General features: G+C 38.8%; 1 protein-coding gene across 3 annotated transcripts in view; it reads right to left on the reverse strand.

Moving 5' to 3' along the window:
- SNX25 (sorting nexin 25) overlaps window positions 1-18,574 on the reverse strand; it is a 160,511-nt gene that overhangs the window by 89,949 nt on the left and 51,988 nt on the right. For all 3 annotated transcript variants that reach the window (XM_060183812.1, XM_007517663.3, XM_060183808.1), the window contains exons 3-5: window positions 15,414-15,630; window positions 5,472-5,644; window positions 3,651-3,837 (exon numbers count right to left, since the gene is read on the reverse strand). In XM_060183812.1, the coding sequence (XP_060039795.1) occupies window positions 3,651-3,837; window positions 5,472-5,644; window positions 15,414-15,630 (577 nt within the window). The remainder of the gene's footprint in view (window positions 1-3,650; window positions 3,838-5,471; window positions 5,645-15,413; window positions 15,631-18,574) is intronic.

Raw genomic sequence — 18,574 nt, forward strand, 5'->3', positions numbered from 1 at the left:
GATAGCATAATGGTTATGCAAAAAGACTTTCATGTCTGAGGCTCCCAAGTCTCAGGTTCAATCCCTTATACCAACAGAGCTGAATATGACATTTTACAAAGTCCTGATCCTTTGGAAGATACATATTAAAGAAGATAAGCTTAGATGTTATCAATATTCTTTCATCTAATAATATAGGGACTATGATCAGATACAAATGACAGTGTGAAGGGCCAACAAAATCAAAATAATTATTAATAGTTCAAATAAAAAGCATGTTTGGGGGCTGGGAGGTAGCACAGCGGGTTAAGCACACATGGCACAAAGTGCAAGGACAGGCATAAGGATCCCAGTTCAAGTCCCCAGCTCCCCACCTGCAGAGGAGTTGCTTCAAAAGCAATGAAGCAGGTCTGCAGGTGTTTATCTTTCTCTCCTCCTCTCTGTCTTCCCCTCCTCTCTCGATTTCTCTCTGTCCTATCCAACAACAATGACAGCAATAACAACAATAATAATAACAACAATGACAAACAACAAGGGCAATGAAAGTGAAAAAACAGCCTCCAGGAGCAGTGAATATCCAGGATATTACTGAGCCCCAGCAATAATCCTGGAGGAAAAAAATATATATGTTTGGCACTACTTTTCTATACCACACCAACTATGCAATTCTGGCATTCCTTTGGGCGCAAAAAAATATGTTAACCTATAAGTCTGAAAGAAGAATTAACATTCATCCACGTAAGCATCTCCTATTAATGATCCTAGATTGATATATTTTTTCCTCTGTTATCTTACAATCTTGTTAATCATTATTAAATCAATAATAATATCTTTTAATTTATTGGGGGATTAATGTTTTACAGTCGACAGTAAATTCAATAGTTTGTACATGAATAACATCTAGATTGCTGTCTTATACTTTCTTGGAGTTATTAAATAATCCATGTTTAAACTACTGTAGAAAGAATATTTAACAGTCATATCATACAGCACACCTGGGAATAACAGATGGGAGTAGTACCAGGTAAAGAACCATTAGAGTCTAGTTTAAACAATACTTCTAGGAGGGAGGGAGAGTGTGTGTGTGTGTGTGTGTGTGTGTGTGTGTGTGTGTGTGTGTGTGTGTGTGTGTGTTTTCTGAGTTGAAAGTTGGAAAAGAAGGAATGTCATGACAATGTAAGTTTTTTCACATTCAGTGGAATCAAGGAGTCACAGAAAGTCTGAGACAGGATAACCTTTGAGAGGGTATAGCCAGGAATCCTGAGATAACAAACCTGGAATATAGGCTTCTGCATATCAAACTATTACACCAGCTCAAGTGTAACAATTATCAAAAAGAAATTTATTGACAGACTAGACATTCATAATAAATGAATACAATATGTTATCTAAGATAATATATGGTATAAAGCTTAAGATCTACAGAGATAATTAAATTACTTGTGATATAAAGTCTTATATCTGAACCCACTGTTATACACTTGCCATCTTAGATTAATATATGACATAGTTTAAAAGAATGTATTGATATCTAAAACATAATCTTATTAGACAGTATATTAATGTTAAAACTAGCTCAAAATAAAATGTAGCAAGTTTAAAATATTCAAATAATTCACATAATCCATTTGCAACCAGTATTCTACTATTCTATCAGTGATCTACCAACTTTACTAATTTAAAAACTGGCATATCTTTTCCAAATATGACACCGTCTCCCTAGACAATAACCTGGGTCCACCTGCATATCAGATGTCAGGCTCAGGAAAAAACTAATAAAGTCATGGGCCCTCTAGAATATATACATAAAACAGACCTACTAGATTTTTCCAAAACAGAGACCCCAATCTTCATCTGCAATATTCATGCCTTTAGGTTCATGATTAGTCAACAATTTGTTCTACTTTGTATCTTAACTCTTTTTTGGGCCACCAGGTTCCAGATGCTAACATGATGCCAACTCCACTTCCTTGGGCAGAGGACCCCACCATGTGTCTTCGAGCTCCATTTCCCCAGATCCCTGCACCACTAGGGAAAGAGTGGGACAGGATGGGAGTATGGACCAACCTACCAATGCCCAAGTGCAGTGAAGAAGCAATTACAGCTTCTACACCCCACAATGATCCTGGGTCCATACTCCCAGAGGGATAAAGAATAGGGAAACTGTCAGGGGAGGGGATGGGATACTGAGTTCTGGTGGTGGGAACTGTGTGGAGTTATACCCCCCCTTATCATATGGTCTTGTCAATATTTCCATTTTATAAACAAAATTTTTTTTAAAAACTGGCATATCAAAGTTTTCTTTCTTCCTCCTGTATTATCAACTGGGGACACTAAAGCAGAAATGCAACTAGAGAAACTGAAGCCTACAAGATTCACAGGCTGAGAACACTATTGTAAATGCATATGTTGTTAAAAAAGAAAAATAATAAAAATTTTAAATTTTTATTTATGATTGATACAGAGAGAAATTAAGAGGGATAAGGGAGACAGAGAGAGACCCTTGCAGTGTTTCATCACACTTCCCCACTGCAGAGGGGGACTGGGAGCTTGAACCCAGGTCCTTGCACACTATAATGTGTGTGTTCAACCAAATGCACCACCAACCTGCCCCTAAGAAAGTTTTCTTACAAAAACATACTCACACCAAAGAGACATCTGCAGTACTGCTTCACCACTCATGAAGGTTCTCCCCTGCAGGTGGGGACCAGTGGCTTGAACCTGGGTCCTTGTGGATAGTAACGATGTGTACTGATAGGTGCACCACTGCCCAGTCTGATTTACTTCAATTATAAGTCAGGCAGAATTACATGGGTAGTGGTCCAATGGGTAAAGCTTTGGACTCTCAAGCATGAGGTCCCAAGTTCAATCCCTGACATGTACCAGAGTGATGCTCTGGTTCTCTCTCTCTTCTATCTTTCTCATTTATGAATAAAATTTAAAAAAAAAATACACATGATAGAGAATGAACTCCTACCTATTACAAAAGAAACTTTTGGGGTATTTTTCAAATGTGTTTTTTTAAGACAATTAGTCAAGAATCCATTATCCTCAAGCCTGGGCTTCTGAGTTTTCTTAGAAAAATGAGAACCAATGGGGGCCAGGTAGAGGCGCACCTGGTTGAGCACACATTACAGTGCGCAAGAACCCAGGGTCGAGCCCCTGGTCCCACCTGCAAGGGGATATCTTCACAAGTGGTGAAGCAGTGCTGCAGGTGTCTGTCTCTCTTCCTCTCTATCACCCCCTTCCCTCTCAATTTCTGACTGTCTCTATTCAACAAATAAAGATTAAAAAATTTAAAAAATAGAATATTAAAAAATTTTTTTAAAAAAGAACCAACACAATGTTGTACATTGTGACTACTAAGCCACATTATCTCCTTCCAACACTGTCTTACAGTATGCATCTGAGTGGTCAGACAGGTATTCCAAGCAACTAAAGAACTTTCAGTCTACTAAAGCACAGCCATTTAAGGTACATGATATAGTGGGGTGGGGGAAACTAGTTCTGATACAATGAAGGAAGAAGATAAGGAGAAGAGGGCTTAGGAGAGAAGGAGAGGAAGGGTAAATTTAGTTGTCACAAACAGTAAGATTTACAGAATTATTCCCTGACAACCATGTTGTTTTACTTAATTAGGTATAGTCAAGCCATAATAGAAGACCAAATACCTTAGTTGCTTCAAGAACTCAACATCAGAGTTACTGTTAATAAGCTTGACGAATTCCTCATAAGAAGGAGCGTAGGTGTAGGCTCTCTTGTGATGTTCATTCATCTGTTCTCTGCGCTCCAACTGGGTAAGCAGCATTTGGTTAATGTAATCTGGATTACTAAGTAAATCCACTACTGGCTTCAAGACTGTAGGAAGAAGAAAGCACCACTATAAACATATCCTATTTAAAAGGAATTGTTAATATTATATCATTGAAACTACATTCGGGAAACACTTTTAAATAATCCAAAAGTGAAAATGCAAATATGGTAGATAAAACACTATTCTCTCAAATGTGAGGTCCCAAGTTCAATCCCCAGCAGCACATGTACCAGAGCAATGTCTGGTGTCCCTATATATCTATCTATTTTCTTCATGCATAAATACATAAAATATATAATAATATATATAGTCAAAGTTGTGCAGGTACACACATACCTCACTGCCTTGTCCCTCTGGAGATGCTACTATGACTATAATTAAGTGGTTGTTTGTAAGTAAAATATATAAAAGAATAAAAGAGAATAAAAGAAAGCCATTTGGAATCTAAATTGCTAGCAAAGTTATCACAATTAAGTACAGTTATTTTTTTCTTTTATTTCTTATATTTCTCAGTATGCTTTCTCTGCCAAATAGTGAAAGTGACTTTACCCCAATTGTTGAAAGTAGAGCTCAGAGAGGAAGTTATTTAAAAAAAAAAATCAGTGAAGCTCTTACAAATTCGTCCTATTAACTTCTGGTTTATAAGTTCCCTTTTCTCTGTGGTTGATTATATCATTAATGGGCACAGCTGTCTCCTACTATTGAGATAATAAATGAGGAACTAAATCAATGCATATCAAATAAAATGTTACTTGTTTGAGATCATGAGATATGAAGTTGCTCTTAGGTCATTTTTTTCTCCCAATTTTTCTTATCCTGGCTAAGCATTTCACTGACGATAATTTCTTCTAGTAATCACACTATACTATGATAGATTTCTTTTTCTAAGATTTATTCCAAGTATAGGCATAATTAATTAATGAGTATTTTTTTTTTTTGGCCACAAAGGTTGTTGCTAGGGCTCAATACCTGAACAATGTTTTCACTGCTCCCAAGGGTCATTTCTCTCTCTCTTTCTCTCTCAGTTTCTCTCTCTCTCTCTCTCTCTCTCTTCATAAAGACAGAACAGAGCTGAGAGAGATGGGGAGACTTAAAGAGAGAGCAAGAGACACTTGAGGAGATTGAATGAATGAGAGAAAGAGAGACACTTGCAGCACTACAGCACTGCTTCACCACTTGTGACGCTTCCCCTGCTGCAGGGACAGGGGACTGAATGCCAGTCCTTGAACATGTGCACTCTACTAGGTGCACCGCTGCCCAACACCTAATTAATAAGTCTTAAAGCATAAGTATTTGACCTAAATCCACATTGGAATCTTAGTATAGGTATGCACTGGTCTGGTTAACTCAAAAGCTATCCCAAATGGTTGCTGCCTGTTGAATACATAAAAACTGGTTATCCTACTAAAAATAAGCCATGGAAGGCACTGTGCATTTGGTAATTAGTTACACTAAAGTTTTGTTTAACATGTATAGCCAAGCGATACCCTTTTTCAATGACACCCTAAGATTGAAAATCTAGAAACTATTGTAATTTCCATATGGGTTAAAGTATAAAATAACACAGGTGTCATAAAAAGAATTATGTGTCGTAAAAAGAATTATGACATTAGTATACAGTACATTAATTTATAGGATTATGACACCATTCATACCATCAACTGCTTATGATGCCTACCTTTTCTTGTAAGAATTTCTGCAAGCACTATACGTAAGCTGAGAGAGTGCACATCCTTTGAGGGCAGGAGACAAAACACCAGAACTCGAGAACATGTTTGTAGGAATCTGACTTCATCATCTGAGTTCCTCAAGCATGCATGCAACACAAAAGGCTTTGGCTGTTCTTCATGTCTAAAACAATTAGAGGTAGAAAAAAAAAAAAGAAAAAAGAAAAAACCTTATAAAAGTAATTATATACCATTAACCAGAAAGGTTTTCAATGGACCACACATCAGTTTTAGTAACTGTGTCCATTCCTCAACAATACCATCAGGCAATATATTCTCAAGATCAACTTAGGAGAAAACCAAATACCTGGTCTTTTGAACCATAAAACAAAATCATGTAACTACCTCAAGTAGCAACAACAATCACACACAACTAACTCCCAAACCACATCAATAATCCAAAGAAGTATGACTATTCCTTTAGCTAAGATTTTTTTTTTTTTTTGCCTCCAGGGTTATTGCTGAGGCTCAGTGCCTGCACTATGAATCCACCGCACCTGGAGGCCATTTTTTTCCTTGTGTTGCTCTTGTTTATCATTGTTGTTGTTGTTATTGCTGTCACTGTTGGATAGGAGAGAAATGGAGAGAGTAGGGGAAGACAGAGAGAGGGAGAGAAAGACACCTGCAGACCTGCTCCACTGCCTGTGAAGCGACTCCCCTGCATGTAGGGAGCCAGGTGCTGCAACCGGGATGCCCACGCTGGTCCTTGCACTTTGCACCACCTGCGCTTAACCCGCTGCACTACTGCCCGACTCCCCTGCTAGATTTTTTTTATACCTTGTAAAATGCTTCTTAAGTGTGCTCAACGGATTTTTTTTAACATTCTATGTATTTATTTATTTACTGTAGCAGAGACAGAAATTGAGAGGGAATGCAGAGATAGGCACTTGTAGTACTGCTTCACCACTCCAGAAGCTTCTCCCTACAGGTGAGTACTGGGGGCTTGAACCCAGGTACCCTGCTCATGATAACATGTGTCCTCAACTGGGTGCTCCATCACTCAGGCCCTTCTACAGATTCTTTTCCCAAGAAAACCAACAAAGCATAGATCATGTGATCAGTCAACTTTCCTGAGTGAGTGATCATGGGATCCAAAAAATCAGTAATAGTATTGAGGAGGGGAGCTATGACTGGATAGTATCAAATCTGATGGCAAATTGCCTTCAAGTACTCAAAAAACATTTTCCAGTCTTTGCCGATGTTGGTTCTGTATTATTTGCTATCACTTGACTCTATATTCATCTCATGACCATTTATTTGGAGGATCAAACGGGAAAGTAGAGCTTTCTATGCCTCCTGTTCCCCAGTATCTTTAAGTAGTTCAAGACAGACTGGGAAAGGGTTTTTTCTTAATATTTTCTGGATAAGTGGCAAAAATGCCTGAGATTTTATAGTGACTGATGGCCAATAATCTGAATAGAAAAATGTTCTAAATAGAGAGGGAAGCAGCCAGAGAGATACTCAGCTGGTAGAACACAGGACTTGCATGTGACATATGTGTTGGTCATTACACCAGCTCCCCTGCATTGCTTGATGCTGTGGTCTATTTACATAATCATTGTTTTGCCTGAGACCCGCCCTGCCTGCAGGGTATTGGTTTATCCCATTGTTTAGAACCTTTGCAACAGCTGCTATGGAAGCTTGCTGCCTTCGTGCTCTTTTCTTTTCTCCACCCCCTCTCTTACCCATTTCCTTTTCCAACCTGCCACTTCCGTTTCAAAAGATATGAAGGCGCTGTCTCTGATCAATAAAGGCATTGCATTGCGTTCCCGCTCCGCCACGAGTTCCTCGTGTCTCTCTCTCTGGTGAAGCTAGCCTGGCACACATGTACTGGAATGCTGCTCTGGCTTCTCACTCATATGATTTAAATAATGAAATAAATCCTTAAAAGTAGTGAGGGAATGAAGATGCCAAGCACTGGGCAGGAATGAAAATAAATAGGACTCAGATGGTGGCACAACCAGTAGCTGTTACCATGTGCAGGGACCTAAATTCAAGACCCTGATCACCACCAGTAGAGCACTCCTACAGGTGTCTGACTCTTTTTCTCTCTCCCTCTCTATTTCTGCTAACGATGCAGAATATTCCCATGTCCAGGGAGATGGTTCAATGGGTATAGCAGGGGACTCACATGGAGTAGTATTCTGGCCTCTTTCTCACCAAATTCTGTCTAACATGAAATAAATAAAATCTTTTTAAGGAATGTATCTATCTTCCCCCACACGAAGACACCTAATTTCATCTGCTCTATTCCTACCTTAGGGTTCCTGTTTATTAAACAATTTGTCCTGCTTTATATCTTACCACCCTGCAGCCAACAAGTTGCAGAAGCTACTATGATGCCATCCTGACTTCCCTGAGTAGACTCACCAGTGTGTCCCAGGACCTCATCTCTACAGAGTCCTACCCCACTATGGAAAGATAGAAACAGGCTGGGGGTCTGCATCAACCTGCCAATGCCCAGGTCCAGCAGAAAAGCAATTATAGAAGACAGAACTCCAGCATTCTACATCCCAAAAAGAATCTTGGTCCATACTACCAGAGGGATAAAGAAAAGGGAAGTTTCCAATGGAGGGGATGGGACACACAGTTCTGGTAGTGGGAACTATACCCCACTGTTACTTTACAGCTTTGTTAATCATTATTAAATCACTAATAAAAAATTGTAGGGGCTGGGTGGTGGCTCACCTGATTGAGCACATGTTACAGTGCGTAAGGACCCAGATTCGAGAGTCTGGTCCCCACCTGCAGGGGAAAAGCTTTGCAAGTGGTGAAGCAGAGTTGCAGGTGTCTCTTTCCCTCTCTGTCTCCCCCTTCCTCTTGACTTCTGGCTGTCTCTATCCAATAAATAAATAAAGTTAATGTTTTTTTAATTTTATACAACTATGACACCATCTCCCCAGACAATAACCTGAGTCCACCTGCATATCAGATATCAGGCTCAGGCAAAAACTAGTAAAGTAATGGGCCCCTTGGAATATACCTAAAATAGGCCTACTACCTTTTTCCAAAACAGAGACCCCAAATTTTTATCTGCAATATTCATGCCTTTATGTTCATGATTAGTCAACAATTTGTTCTGCTTTCTATCTTAACTCTTTTTCAGCCACCAGGTTTTAGATGCTATCATGATGCCAGCCTAACTTCCCTGGGCAGATGACCCCACCAATGTGTTCTGGAGCCCCACCTCCACTAGGGAAAAGAGAGACACAGGCTGGGAGTATGGACGAACCTACCAATGTCCATGTTCAGTGGAGAAACAACTACAGAAGCCAGACCTTCCACCTTGTGCACCCCACAATGACCTTGGGTCCATAATCCCAGAGGGATAAAGAATAGGAAAGCCTATCAAGGGAGGGGATGTGATAACAGAATTCTGGTGGTGGGGATTATGTGGAATTATATCCCTCTTATGCTATGGTCTTATAAATATTTCAATTTTATATATAAAAATTACATAAAATATTTTTAAAAGAATGCTTCTATCATGCCCTCTATTAAGTGGACATCAATATTGTTTCAAAAGGTGAGAAAGGATCACAAGTCATATGGCTACTTCTGGGTCAAAAGATGCAAGCAGCCTTAGTCTTGGCAGCTTCCTTCCTTACCTTTAGGTTCTCATTAATTGGTATTTTGTTTTTTTTTTTTATAAAAAGGAAACCCTGAAAAAACCATAGGATAAAAGGGGTAAAACTCTACACAATTCCCACCACCAGAACTCCATATCCCATCCTCTCCCCTGATAGCTTTCCTGTTCTTTATCCCTCTGGGAGTATGGACCCAGGGTCATTGTGGGATGCAGAAGGTGGAAGGTCTGGCTTCTGTAATTGCTTCCCTGCTGAACATGGGCTTTGACAGGTCGATCCATACTCCAGCCTGTCTCTCTTTTTCCCTAGTCAGGTGGAACTCTGGGGAAGCGGGGCTCCAGGACACATTGGTGGAGTCATCTGTCCAGGGAAGTCAGGTTGGCATCATGGTAGCATCTGGAACCTGGTGACTGAAAAAAAGGGTTAACATATAGAGTCAAACAAATTGTTGACTAATCATAAACCTAAAGGCTGGAATAGTTCAAATGACGTTGTATGAGCAAAAGCACATTCACCTGTGGTAAATTTTCTTTTTTCTTTTTTTTAATAATTTATTTCTTTATTGGGGAATTTATGTTTTACATTCAACAGTAAATACAATAGTTTGTACATGCATAACATTCCCCAGATTCCCATTTAACAATACAACCCCCACTATGTCATTCATCATCTTTCATGGACCTGTATTCTCCCCACCCACCCACCCACCCCAGAGTCTTTTACTTTGGTGTAATACTCCAATTCCATTTCAGGTTCGACTTGTGTTTTCTTTTCTAATCTTGTTTTTCAACTTCGGCCTGAGAGTGAGATCATCCCATATTCATCCTTCTGTTTCTGACTTATTTCACTCAAACATGATTTTTTCAAGGTCCATCCAAGATTGGCTGAAAACGGTGAAGTCACCATTCTTTACATCTTTTTTTTTTTTAATTAGTGAATTAATAATGATTGACAAAATTATGGGATAAGAAAGAGGATCACAATTCTATACAATTCCCACCACCAGAGTTCCATATCCCATCCCCTCCACTGGAAAGTTGCCTATTCTTTATCCCTCTGGGAGGATGGACCAAAGATCTTTATGGGGTGCAGAAGGTGGGAGGTCTGGCTTCTGTAACTGTTTCTCCACTGGACATGTGTACAATATTACTTAAGATTTTCCCCAATCTGCACCAAGAAGTGGCTATCACCATCACCATTTTCCAGACATTATAAATCTGAATGATGAAGAGAATGGCCCAGAGTTACAGAGGTAAAAAATGGTCAAAAATAACTCTCTAGTCCTGTTCTGATTTTCTACTCCATACTTTTTCATTACATCATAATCAGATATTGCAAAGATGGGTGAAAAAAAAATTTCAGATGAAATGGGAAAATAAGAGAATAAAAACATTTTCCTCTAAAGCGCCAGTGCCTGAATTTTCAAGATGGCAACGATGAAATTAAAGATGTTATTGATTTAATAGCATAAATACAAACACTTTCAATTTTCCTGGAACAAGACAGATGGGTGAAAGGAAGAGGAAGCAGAGGCAAGAATTAAATGTGATCTGGATTGCCTTAAAGGAGCATCAGAGTTACAGTCTGGATAAAAATACAGTCTGACAGGGAAGCTTCCTCCACACAATTACCAAACAGTCAGAGTATGTGCTGTTTTTATTAATGCAATTTATTATCCTCTTGGCTGATAGTGGCCAATTCAATCAGATGCTTCCCAGGCAGCCAAAGTCACTTCATAGCCAGTGGGTATATGCAAGCCAACAATGATTTCTAGAATGAGGAAACTGATTAGCTGTGGTGGGAAAGTATAAATAGAGTCATTAAACCTGAAGGCACTGCCTGCTAGCTTACTGTGTTTCACTATATGACTTGTAGATAATGATGCACGACCTATATATCACTTCTCCAGAGTTCACCTCTAGGACACATTTGCATGCACAACACAGTGACCTGCTGCTATTTCAGATATCTCCAATCTCACTCTAAGGAGTGGTTTTCTTCTTTAATAAGAATCATCAACTATGGTGGGAAAGGGTCTAAGTTGGAGGTAACAGTGTTTTACAGACCTCTATCATGCCTACAACTGTACTGTAAACCATTAACCTTCAAATAAAATATAATTAAACTAATCATCAAATAGAGCTACTAGACTGCCTAGATATCAACAAAATAAATCTACCCTTGATATAAGAAAACTAGAAACTCAAAGACAGCATTTCAAAAATAAAATAAAATTCATTTCTATTACTCTGATGATTTACCTGTAACTTTATATATTTTTAATTATGCTTTTTTATATTTATTTATTTTCCCTTTTTTGTTGCACTTGTTTTTTATTATTGTTGTAGTTATTGTTGTTGTAACTGATGTCATTGTTAGATAGGACAGAGAGAAATGGAGAGAGGGAAGGGGAAGATAGAGAGGAGGAGAGAAAGACAGACACCTGCAGACCTGCTTCACCACCTTCCCTGCAGGTGGGGAGCCGGGGACCCAACTAGGATCCTTACACCAGTCCTTGAACTTTGCACCATGTGAGCTTAACCCTCCGTGCTACTGCCTGACTCCCGTAACTTTATATATTATCTATAAAAGTCATAATTTCAGAAACTAGTAACTGTCTTGATAAATAATATATATTCATGTTGAAATTACAAAGCCATAAAAATATTAACTTTCTCTAACCACTTGCTCTTCCAAAACTAAATCCATCAATCTTCCAATTGGAATAAAACAGTGATTTACAGCACCACAGCATATAGGTAGAAGATTTTTTAATTAATCCATTATAGTATATATAGTTGTTGGTACATGTGTAAAATTTCTCAGTTTTCTGCAAAACACTCTCACCCCCAGCCTAGATCCTCCTCCACCATTATGCACCAGGACCTGAACAGCCCCAGCCCCAGAGTCCTTTACTTTGGTGCAATACAATAAACCCAGCCCAAGTTCTGCTTTGTGTTTTCCTTTCTGTTCTTATTTCTCAACTTCTGTCTATGTATGAGATCATCCCATATTCATCCTTCTCTTTCTGGCTTATCTCACTTAACACAATTCCTTCAAGCTCCATCCAAAAAGAGGTGAAGAAAGTGAATTCATGTGGTTCGGGAGGTGCCGCAGTGGATAAAGCTTTGGATTCTCAACCATGAGGTCCCAAGTTCAATCCCTGGCAGCACATGTACATGTATCAGTGGGGTTTACAGTCAACTATATTTATACCCCTTTTCCATATTAGGGAACTACTCTCTTCCCTGATCCAGCTTTCTGGTCTGTTTTCCAGCCATGACATCATCTCCCCAGACAATAACTTGGATCCACCTGCATACCAGATTTCAGGCTCAGGGGAAGAAAGGAAAAAAAAAAAAAAAAAAAACTAGTATAGCCACAGGCCCTTTGGAACATAACTAAAATATGCCTAGTAGCTATCTACAAAATAGAGGGACCCCCAACTCTTCATCTGCACTATTCCAGCCTTTGAGTCCATGATTGTTCAACAATTTGTTTGGCTTTGTATGTTAACTCTCTTGTCAACCACCAGGTTCCAGATGCTAGTAGGATGCCGACCAGACTTCCCTGGACAGACAACACCCATGTTCAGTAGGGAAGCAATTACAGAAGTCAGACCTTCAACCTTCTGCATCCCACAATGACCTTGGGTCCATACTCCCAGAGGGTTAAAAAATAAGAAAGCTATCAGGGGAAGGGATGGGATACAGAGTTCTGGTGGTGGAAATTGTGTGGACTTGTACCCCTCTTATCCTATGGTTTAGTCAATGTTTCATTTTTTAAATAAAAAAATTTTAAATAAAATAAAGAACGAGAAAAACATCTTAATGTAATGTCTGTGGTAAAAATCAGTATAAGTTAAGCCATGAGTTGGTAAAGTGGCAAATGTTTAACAACTGACTCTGTGAGGGGAAATCCATTTTGTAATATTAAACACTCTACCATTGTCAATTACAAACAGCACAGATCATAAGCTACATGATATCACTGGACTCAAGAGCTAAGAAAAGACATGTGCAATCAATTCTTATAAGCCAGTATAAGCTGGCTCTGGCACACCACAAAATATAATCCACAAAAATTAAAGCCCTCTTAGGTTGTCAAAACCATTTTAAGAGGAGAGAGATTCTGAGACCACAAAACCTGAGAACAACCACTCTATAATAATGTGTTCAAATAGTGGCTTGTGATCCACAGGAATGAAATAAATTTTTTTCTGAAGCAGCATTTTTACAAGACTATTCTTCTCACTAAGAAAAAAAATGATGGTGTGTCGGACTGAGCTTCACTGACGGGAGACAGACGACCAGGGACTCATGGTTGAGCTGTACGCAGTATCTCTTTATTCATGCAGGATGCAGCGCAATCTATACCAAGCTAGACTAAACTAACAACTAACTAAAACGAACAATGTTGTCTTTATATATACTTCCCAAGTAGGGTGTGAACAGGATGTGACACAGAGAGGGTGGAGAGAAAAGTGACTGGTGAAAATCAGGGTGTGACAAGGAAGAGGATCAGGGTGTGACAAGGAGAGGATCAGGGTGTAACAAGGAGAGGGGGTGGAGCAGGTGAGAATTCTACCACTAAACCACAAATGCCCTGGAGGGAAGGTGGTGCTTTATGTAAATGTAAAAGTGATTTATGTAAATAGATGGCAGTGGTTATGTAAATAGAATACAGTGGTTATGTAAATAGAATGCAGTGTTAAGCAGGGGGGATTTAAACCAAATGAAACAGATGGGGTTTTTAAAAGCAGAATTAGAAGATACCAACAATGGTGCTGAGATTGAACCTGGGACCCTACAGCCTCAGGCATGAAAGTCTTTTTGCATAACCAATATTGCTACCTCCCAAACCCCTAAGACTACTTTCTATGTACAGATAAAAGGTACCATATTCATACTTAATATGTACTCATGCATGTAAAGTCCTATCAGTAAAACTAAGAAAGTAAGAGTTACCAGTATAGAAATGACCTTGTTCAAGTCTTCTCCCAAAGGAAGAAGTAGTAGGCAAAAACCTTTTCAGGATAACAGTGAAGAGGATAACAAGCCTAAATATGGCATGTCTTGCATTGAAATACCTCTATGTAGTGACAATAGGAAGTTCCCTTTACAAATCAATGTGCAGAGGCTAGGGAAGCAGCTTAGTAGAGCTCTTGCTTTGCTCGCATGAGGCCCTGGGTCTTATTTCAGACACTATAAAACAAGAAAGATAAAACCAAACGAAGTCATAGTTGGCAAAGCTGTGTTCTGCTGTCTTTCACTACTTAGAAATTTGAATGACTTTTTAAAATCATCTCAGGGTAGTTTGATGCAAAGGGGCTCTTACCACAGGGTTCACAAAGGAAAAAAAGAACAACATATCAATGGCAGGTACAATAAGGTATACACACAGTAGAAACAGAAAGCTGTACTCCTAAAACGTATATAGTATTATAAACCAATGATGATCAATACTTATTTTTAGATACAGAGAGAGGCAGAGAGAAAGGGAGTGAAAAAGACCATAGTACCAAAGTTTCCTTCAATAAGGTGGGGGCAGAACTTGAACCTGGGTTGCATACATGGCAGTACACTATCCAATTGAGCTATTTCACTGGGCCTCAATAATGTTTTTTAAAAAGAAAAAAAAAATAGAAGCTTTTATAAAGACTGCAAATCACTGACATGATTTGCAACATAAAGTACAATTTATTTATTTACTTATTTTTGCCACCAAGGTTATTACTGTTACTCTGTACCTGCACAATTCCACCACTCCTGGCAGACTTCTCTTTTTAAAAGAGGGTGAGACAGAGAGGAAAGGAAAGATAGGAACAGTAAAAGATGGAGAAATATTGCAGTCCCACTCCATCACTTATGAAGCTTTCCCCGTGCAAGTGATCCCGTATGGTGGATGGCGGGGCTTGAACCTGAGTCCTTCTACACTGTAAAGTGTGCACCCTACCAGATGAGACACCTCCCAACCCCCTAAAATACTATAGTTAAATATTCTGTCTCAGTATCCATAATACTATAAGTTCATGATAGTTCTGTCTTGGTAAAATTCATTTCACTGCTTATTTACAAAATTAAACAACTTTGTAGACTTGTTATCAATGAAAAGGTATTTAAAATCTTCTCTACTAGAACAATGTTAGTTTTCCCCTCCCTCAAGATGTCTACATTTTAAATCTAATTCCAACAAGTAGCAGAATATTCTGAAGTTTTGTCTTGACTCTGACCCCTTACACAATGTGAAACATATTTTCATGTGACAGAAAGAGGGAAGCTTTTTTTTTCATAGGATAGCAGTTACCTGGTATTTGCAGCTTTCAGGTCACAGAAATGAGAGAGTAAAGTTTTGACAACATCATTGCAGACGACTTTAACTATATCCACGTGGCTCAGCCTCTGGCGTAACTGTCTGGCAATTTCCCAGAAGTCTTCTGAGAGCAGATGGTAAAGCTGTCCCTCATCCCTGCTGAGGTTTCCATACCAGGACAGAATATAATCTCTATAACTGTAGTCAAACACTAGTGGGAAATAAACAAAAGAATATGTAAAGCTTAGGTGGAAGAAGCAAATATTAAGGCATAACAGCTACTGGGAAATGGCTACCTACTATTTAATATCTGCTATCCAAACTATAGAGAGAATTAGAAAGCAAGAGAAGACACTGTTGTTTGGTTTGTTTTTTTTTTTTGGGGGGGGGGCTTGAACCAGAATCCTTGTGCTGGTCCTTGCACTTAAAAATGAATTTTAGGGGGTCGGGCGGTGGCGCAGTGGGTTAAGCGCATGCGGCGCCAAGCGCAGTGACCGGCGTAAGGATCCCTGTTCGAGCCCCTGGCTCCCCACCTGCAGGGGAGTCGCTTCACAGGCGGTGAAGCAGGTCTGCAGGTGTCTGTCTTTCTCTCCCCTTCTCTGTCTTCCCCTCCTCTCTCCATTTCTCTCTGTCCTATCCAACAAAGAATTGCGTCAACAAGGGCAATAATAATAACCACAACGAAGCTACAACAAGGGCAACAAAAGGGGGAAAAATGGCCTCCAGGAGCGATGGATTCATGGTGCAGGCACCGAGCCCAGCAATAACCCTGGAGGAGGAAGAAGAAAAAAAAAATGAATTTTAAAAAGAAAGTTTCTTAAAAAAATTAAAAAATACTAACAGAAAAACATGAAGGGCATATCCATTTACATGTTCCCTTACATTTATTTATTAATCTCATTGCATATGCTGATTAATACAGCTCTCTTCTAAGGTATTTTACTGATTGGTTAGCAAGAGAGAGAAATCAACAGGGAAGAAAGAGAGAGAGAAGAGACACTTGCATGTAGCACTGCTTCACCATTTGTGAAGCCTTCCCCCTGCAGGTAGGTAACCTGGGGCTTGAACCAGATCCTTGTACATGGTAATGTGCACTCTACCAGGTATGCCACCACTGGGCCCTTAATGTGTCTCTTATATCCTCCTCTGATACATTTTGGTTAGGAATTAGTAAAAATAAGTACCGGCAAAAACCTATACTCAGTAAGAGAAACATGAAAGCCACATATATTTTTCTATCAATAGTTCATGGTCAGTCTTCAAGCTCCATGTCATAAAATGTAACAAATACATCCAATACAAAGTCATGTTTTTATTTATGTATTACATAACTACCTACATATTAAGATGATACAAATCCTAATTTATACTGAGTTGTAACAGAAGTACACTTTAATAACAATATGCTCACATAAACATATATGCAAACACAGACACATACATGTCCTGTATTTTACTCAGTTCTCTGAATAAATATGTTTTTAAACTATGCATTCTAAAATAAGTTATATAAAGATATAATAGTGATAGCTACTTCAAACCAATTTTGGGGGGGAGATTTTTAAATAAATAGTCTACAAGGACTTCATGTATCAACTGAGTTTAAATTATGCTAGCTTTAATAAGTTTCCTTGTTATTTACATTTTGCAAGAGCCCTTCAGTTTTATCAGTACAAATCTACTATAGCTAGCTAATGACATTCTGAATTTCAATTAAATCGAAATTGCCAGAGCTTAGAAATGTAAATGAAAATACACCAGAGAAGCAAATTACAATCTCTACAGATTTTCTAAATGCTTATGAAACCTCAGCCTTCTCAACATATATTTCCGAATTTTAATTTCTCATTAAATTAAATGTCTACATTTTAAAGTGATTTTGATTTTAGTTTGTTACTTTTTTTAGCATTTACTGCCCAGTGAATACATTTTACTACTAATAATTAACTTTTATACCATCTTAGAGTTCTCTTTTTGCTAGATGATATGCTGAACTTCCTTGAAAACCATTCTGTGTAAAAAATAAGGCAGGAAATGGTAGCTATTAAAAATATGCTGGAGGGGAGCAAAATATCTCACTCAGATAATGTGCTGCATTGCCATGAATTCAAGCCTGGCCCTTGCATTGAAAGAAGCTTCAGTGCTGTGGTGTCTCTCATTATCTCTTTAAAAAAGAAAAGGAAAAGGGGGAAAATGAAAGGGAGGAGAAAAGAAGGGAGGGAGTAGGAGGGGAAGCAAAACTGCTGGGTCTACAAAATAACTCACTTGGAGTGCTGCTTCGCCATGTGCACAACTTAGCTTCAAGCTTTGTTCCCACCGCAGTGAAGGAAGCTTCAAAATAGTAATTTCTCTTTCTTTCTCTCCCTCTCTCTCCTTCCCTGAAAAAGTCAGCCCAGAGCAGTGAAATCCCAGGGATAACCAAAATAATAGTAATAGTAATAATAATAATAGTGTTTCAAAGAGTTGGGGGGTCGTAAATAGCTAGTGGCCTCAGCCCTTTTGCTGACTTTCCTTTTTAGAAAAATTTTTGAAAGAACAGGTACATCCTGGATAAACATGTCATGTCTAAGTGTAGAGAAACATCAAAGTCATAAAAACTTAAGAGATAGGGAGTCGGGCTATAGCTCAGCGGGTTAAGCACAGGTGGCGCAAAGCACAAGGACCGGCATAAGGATCCCGGTTCGACCCCAGCTCCCCACCTGCAGGGGAGTCGCTTCACAGGCGGTGAAGCAGGTCTGCAGGTGTCTATCTTTCTCTCTTCCTCTCTGTCTTCCCCTCCTCTCTCCATTTCTCTCTGTCCTATCCAACAACAACAACAACAATAATAACTACAACAATAAAAAACAACAAGGGCAACAAAAGGGAATAAATAAAATAAATATTTAAAAAAAAAAAACTTAAGAGATATCTGGGTTCATACCCACAATATTCACAACTGCCAAACAGTAAAATACAAATATCCATTGATGGATAAATGGACATGCACAATGTGGTATATGTGCAAAGGAATATTACTAAGCCTTAAAATGAGCAGAAATATTGATACACACTATTACATAGATGAACTTCAAGAATATTATATGGAGTAAATAATATAAACATAAAAGGACAAATACCACATGATTCCACCTATATGAGGTGCCGAGAGTCGAATT

This window comes from Erinaceus europaeus, chromosome 2, assembly GCF_950295315.1.
Source record: "Erinaceus europaeus chromosome 2, mEriEur2.1, whole genome shotgun sequence".
Lineage (NCBI taxonomy): Eukaryota > Metazoa > Chordata > Mammalia > Eulipotyphla > Erinaceidae > Erinaceus > Erinaceus europaeus.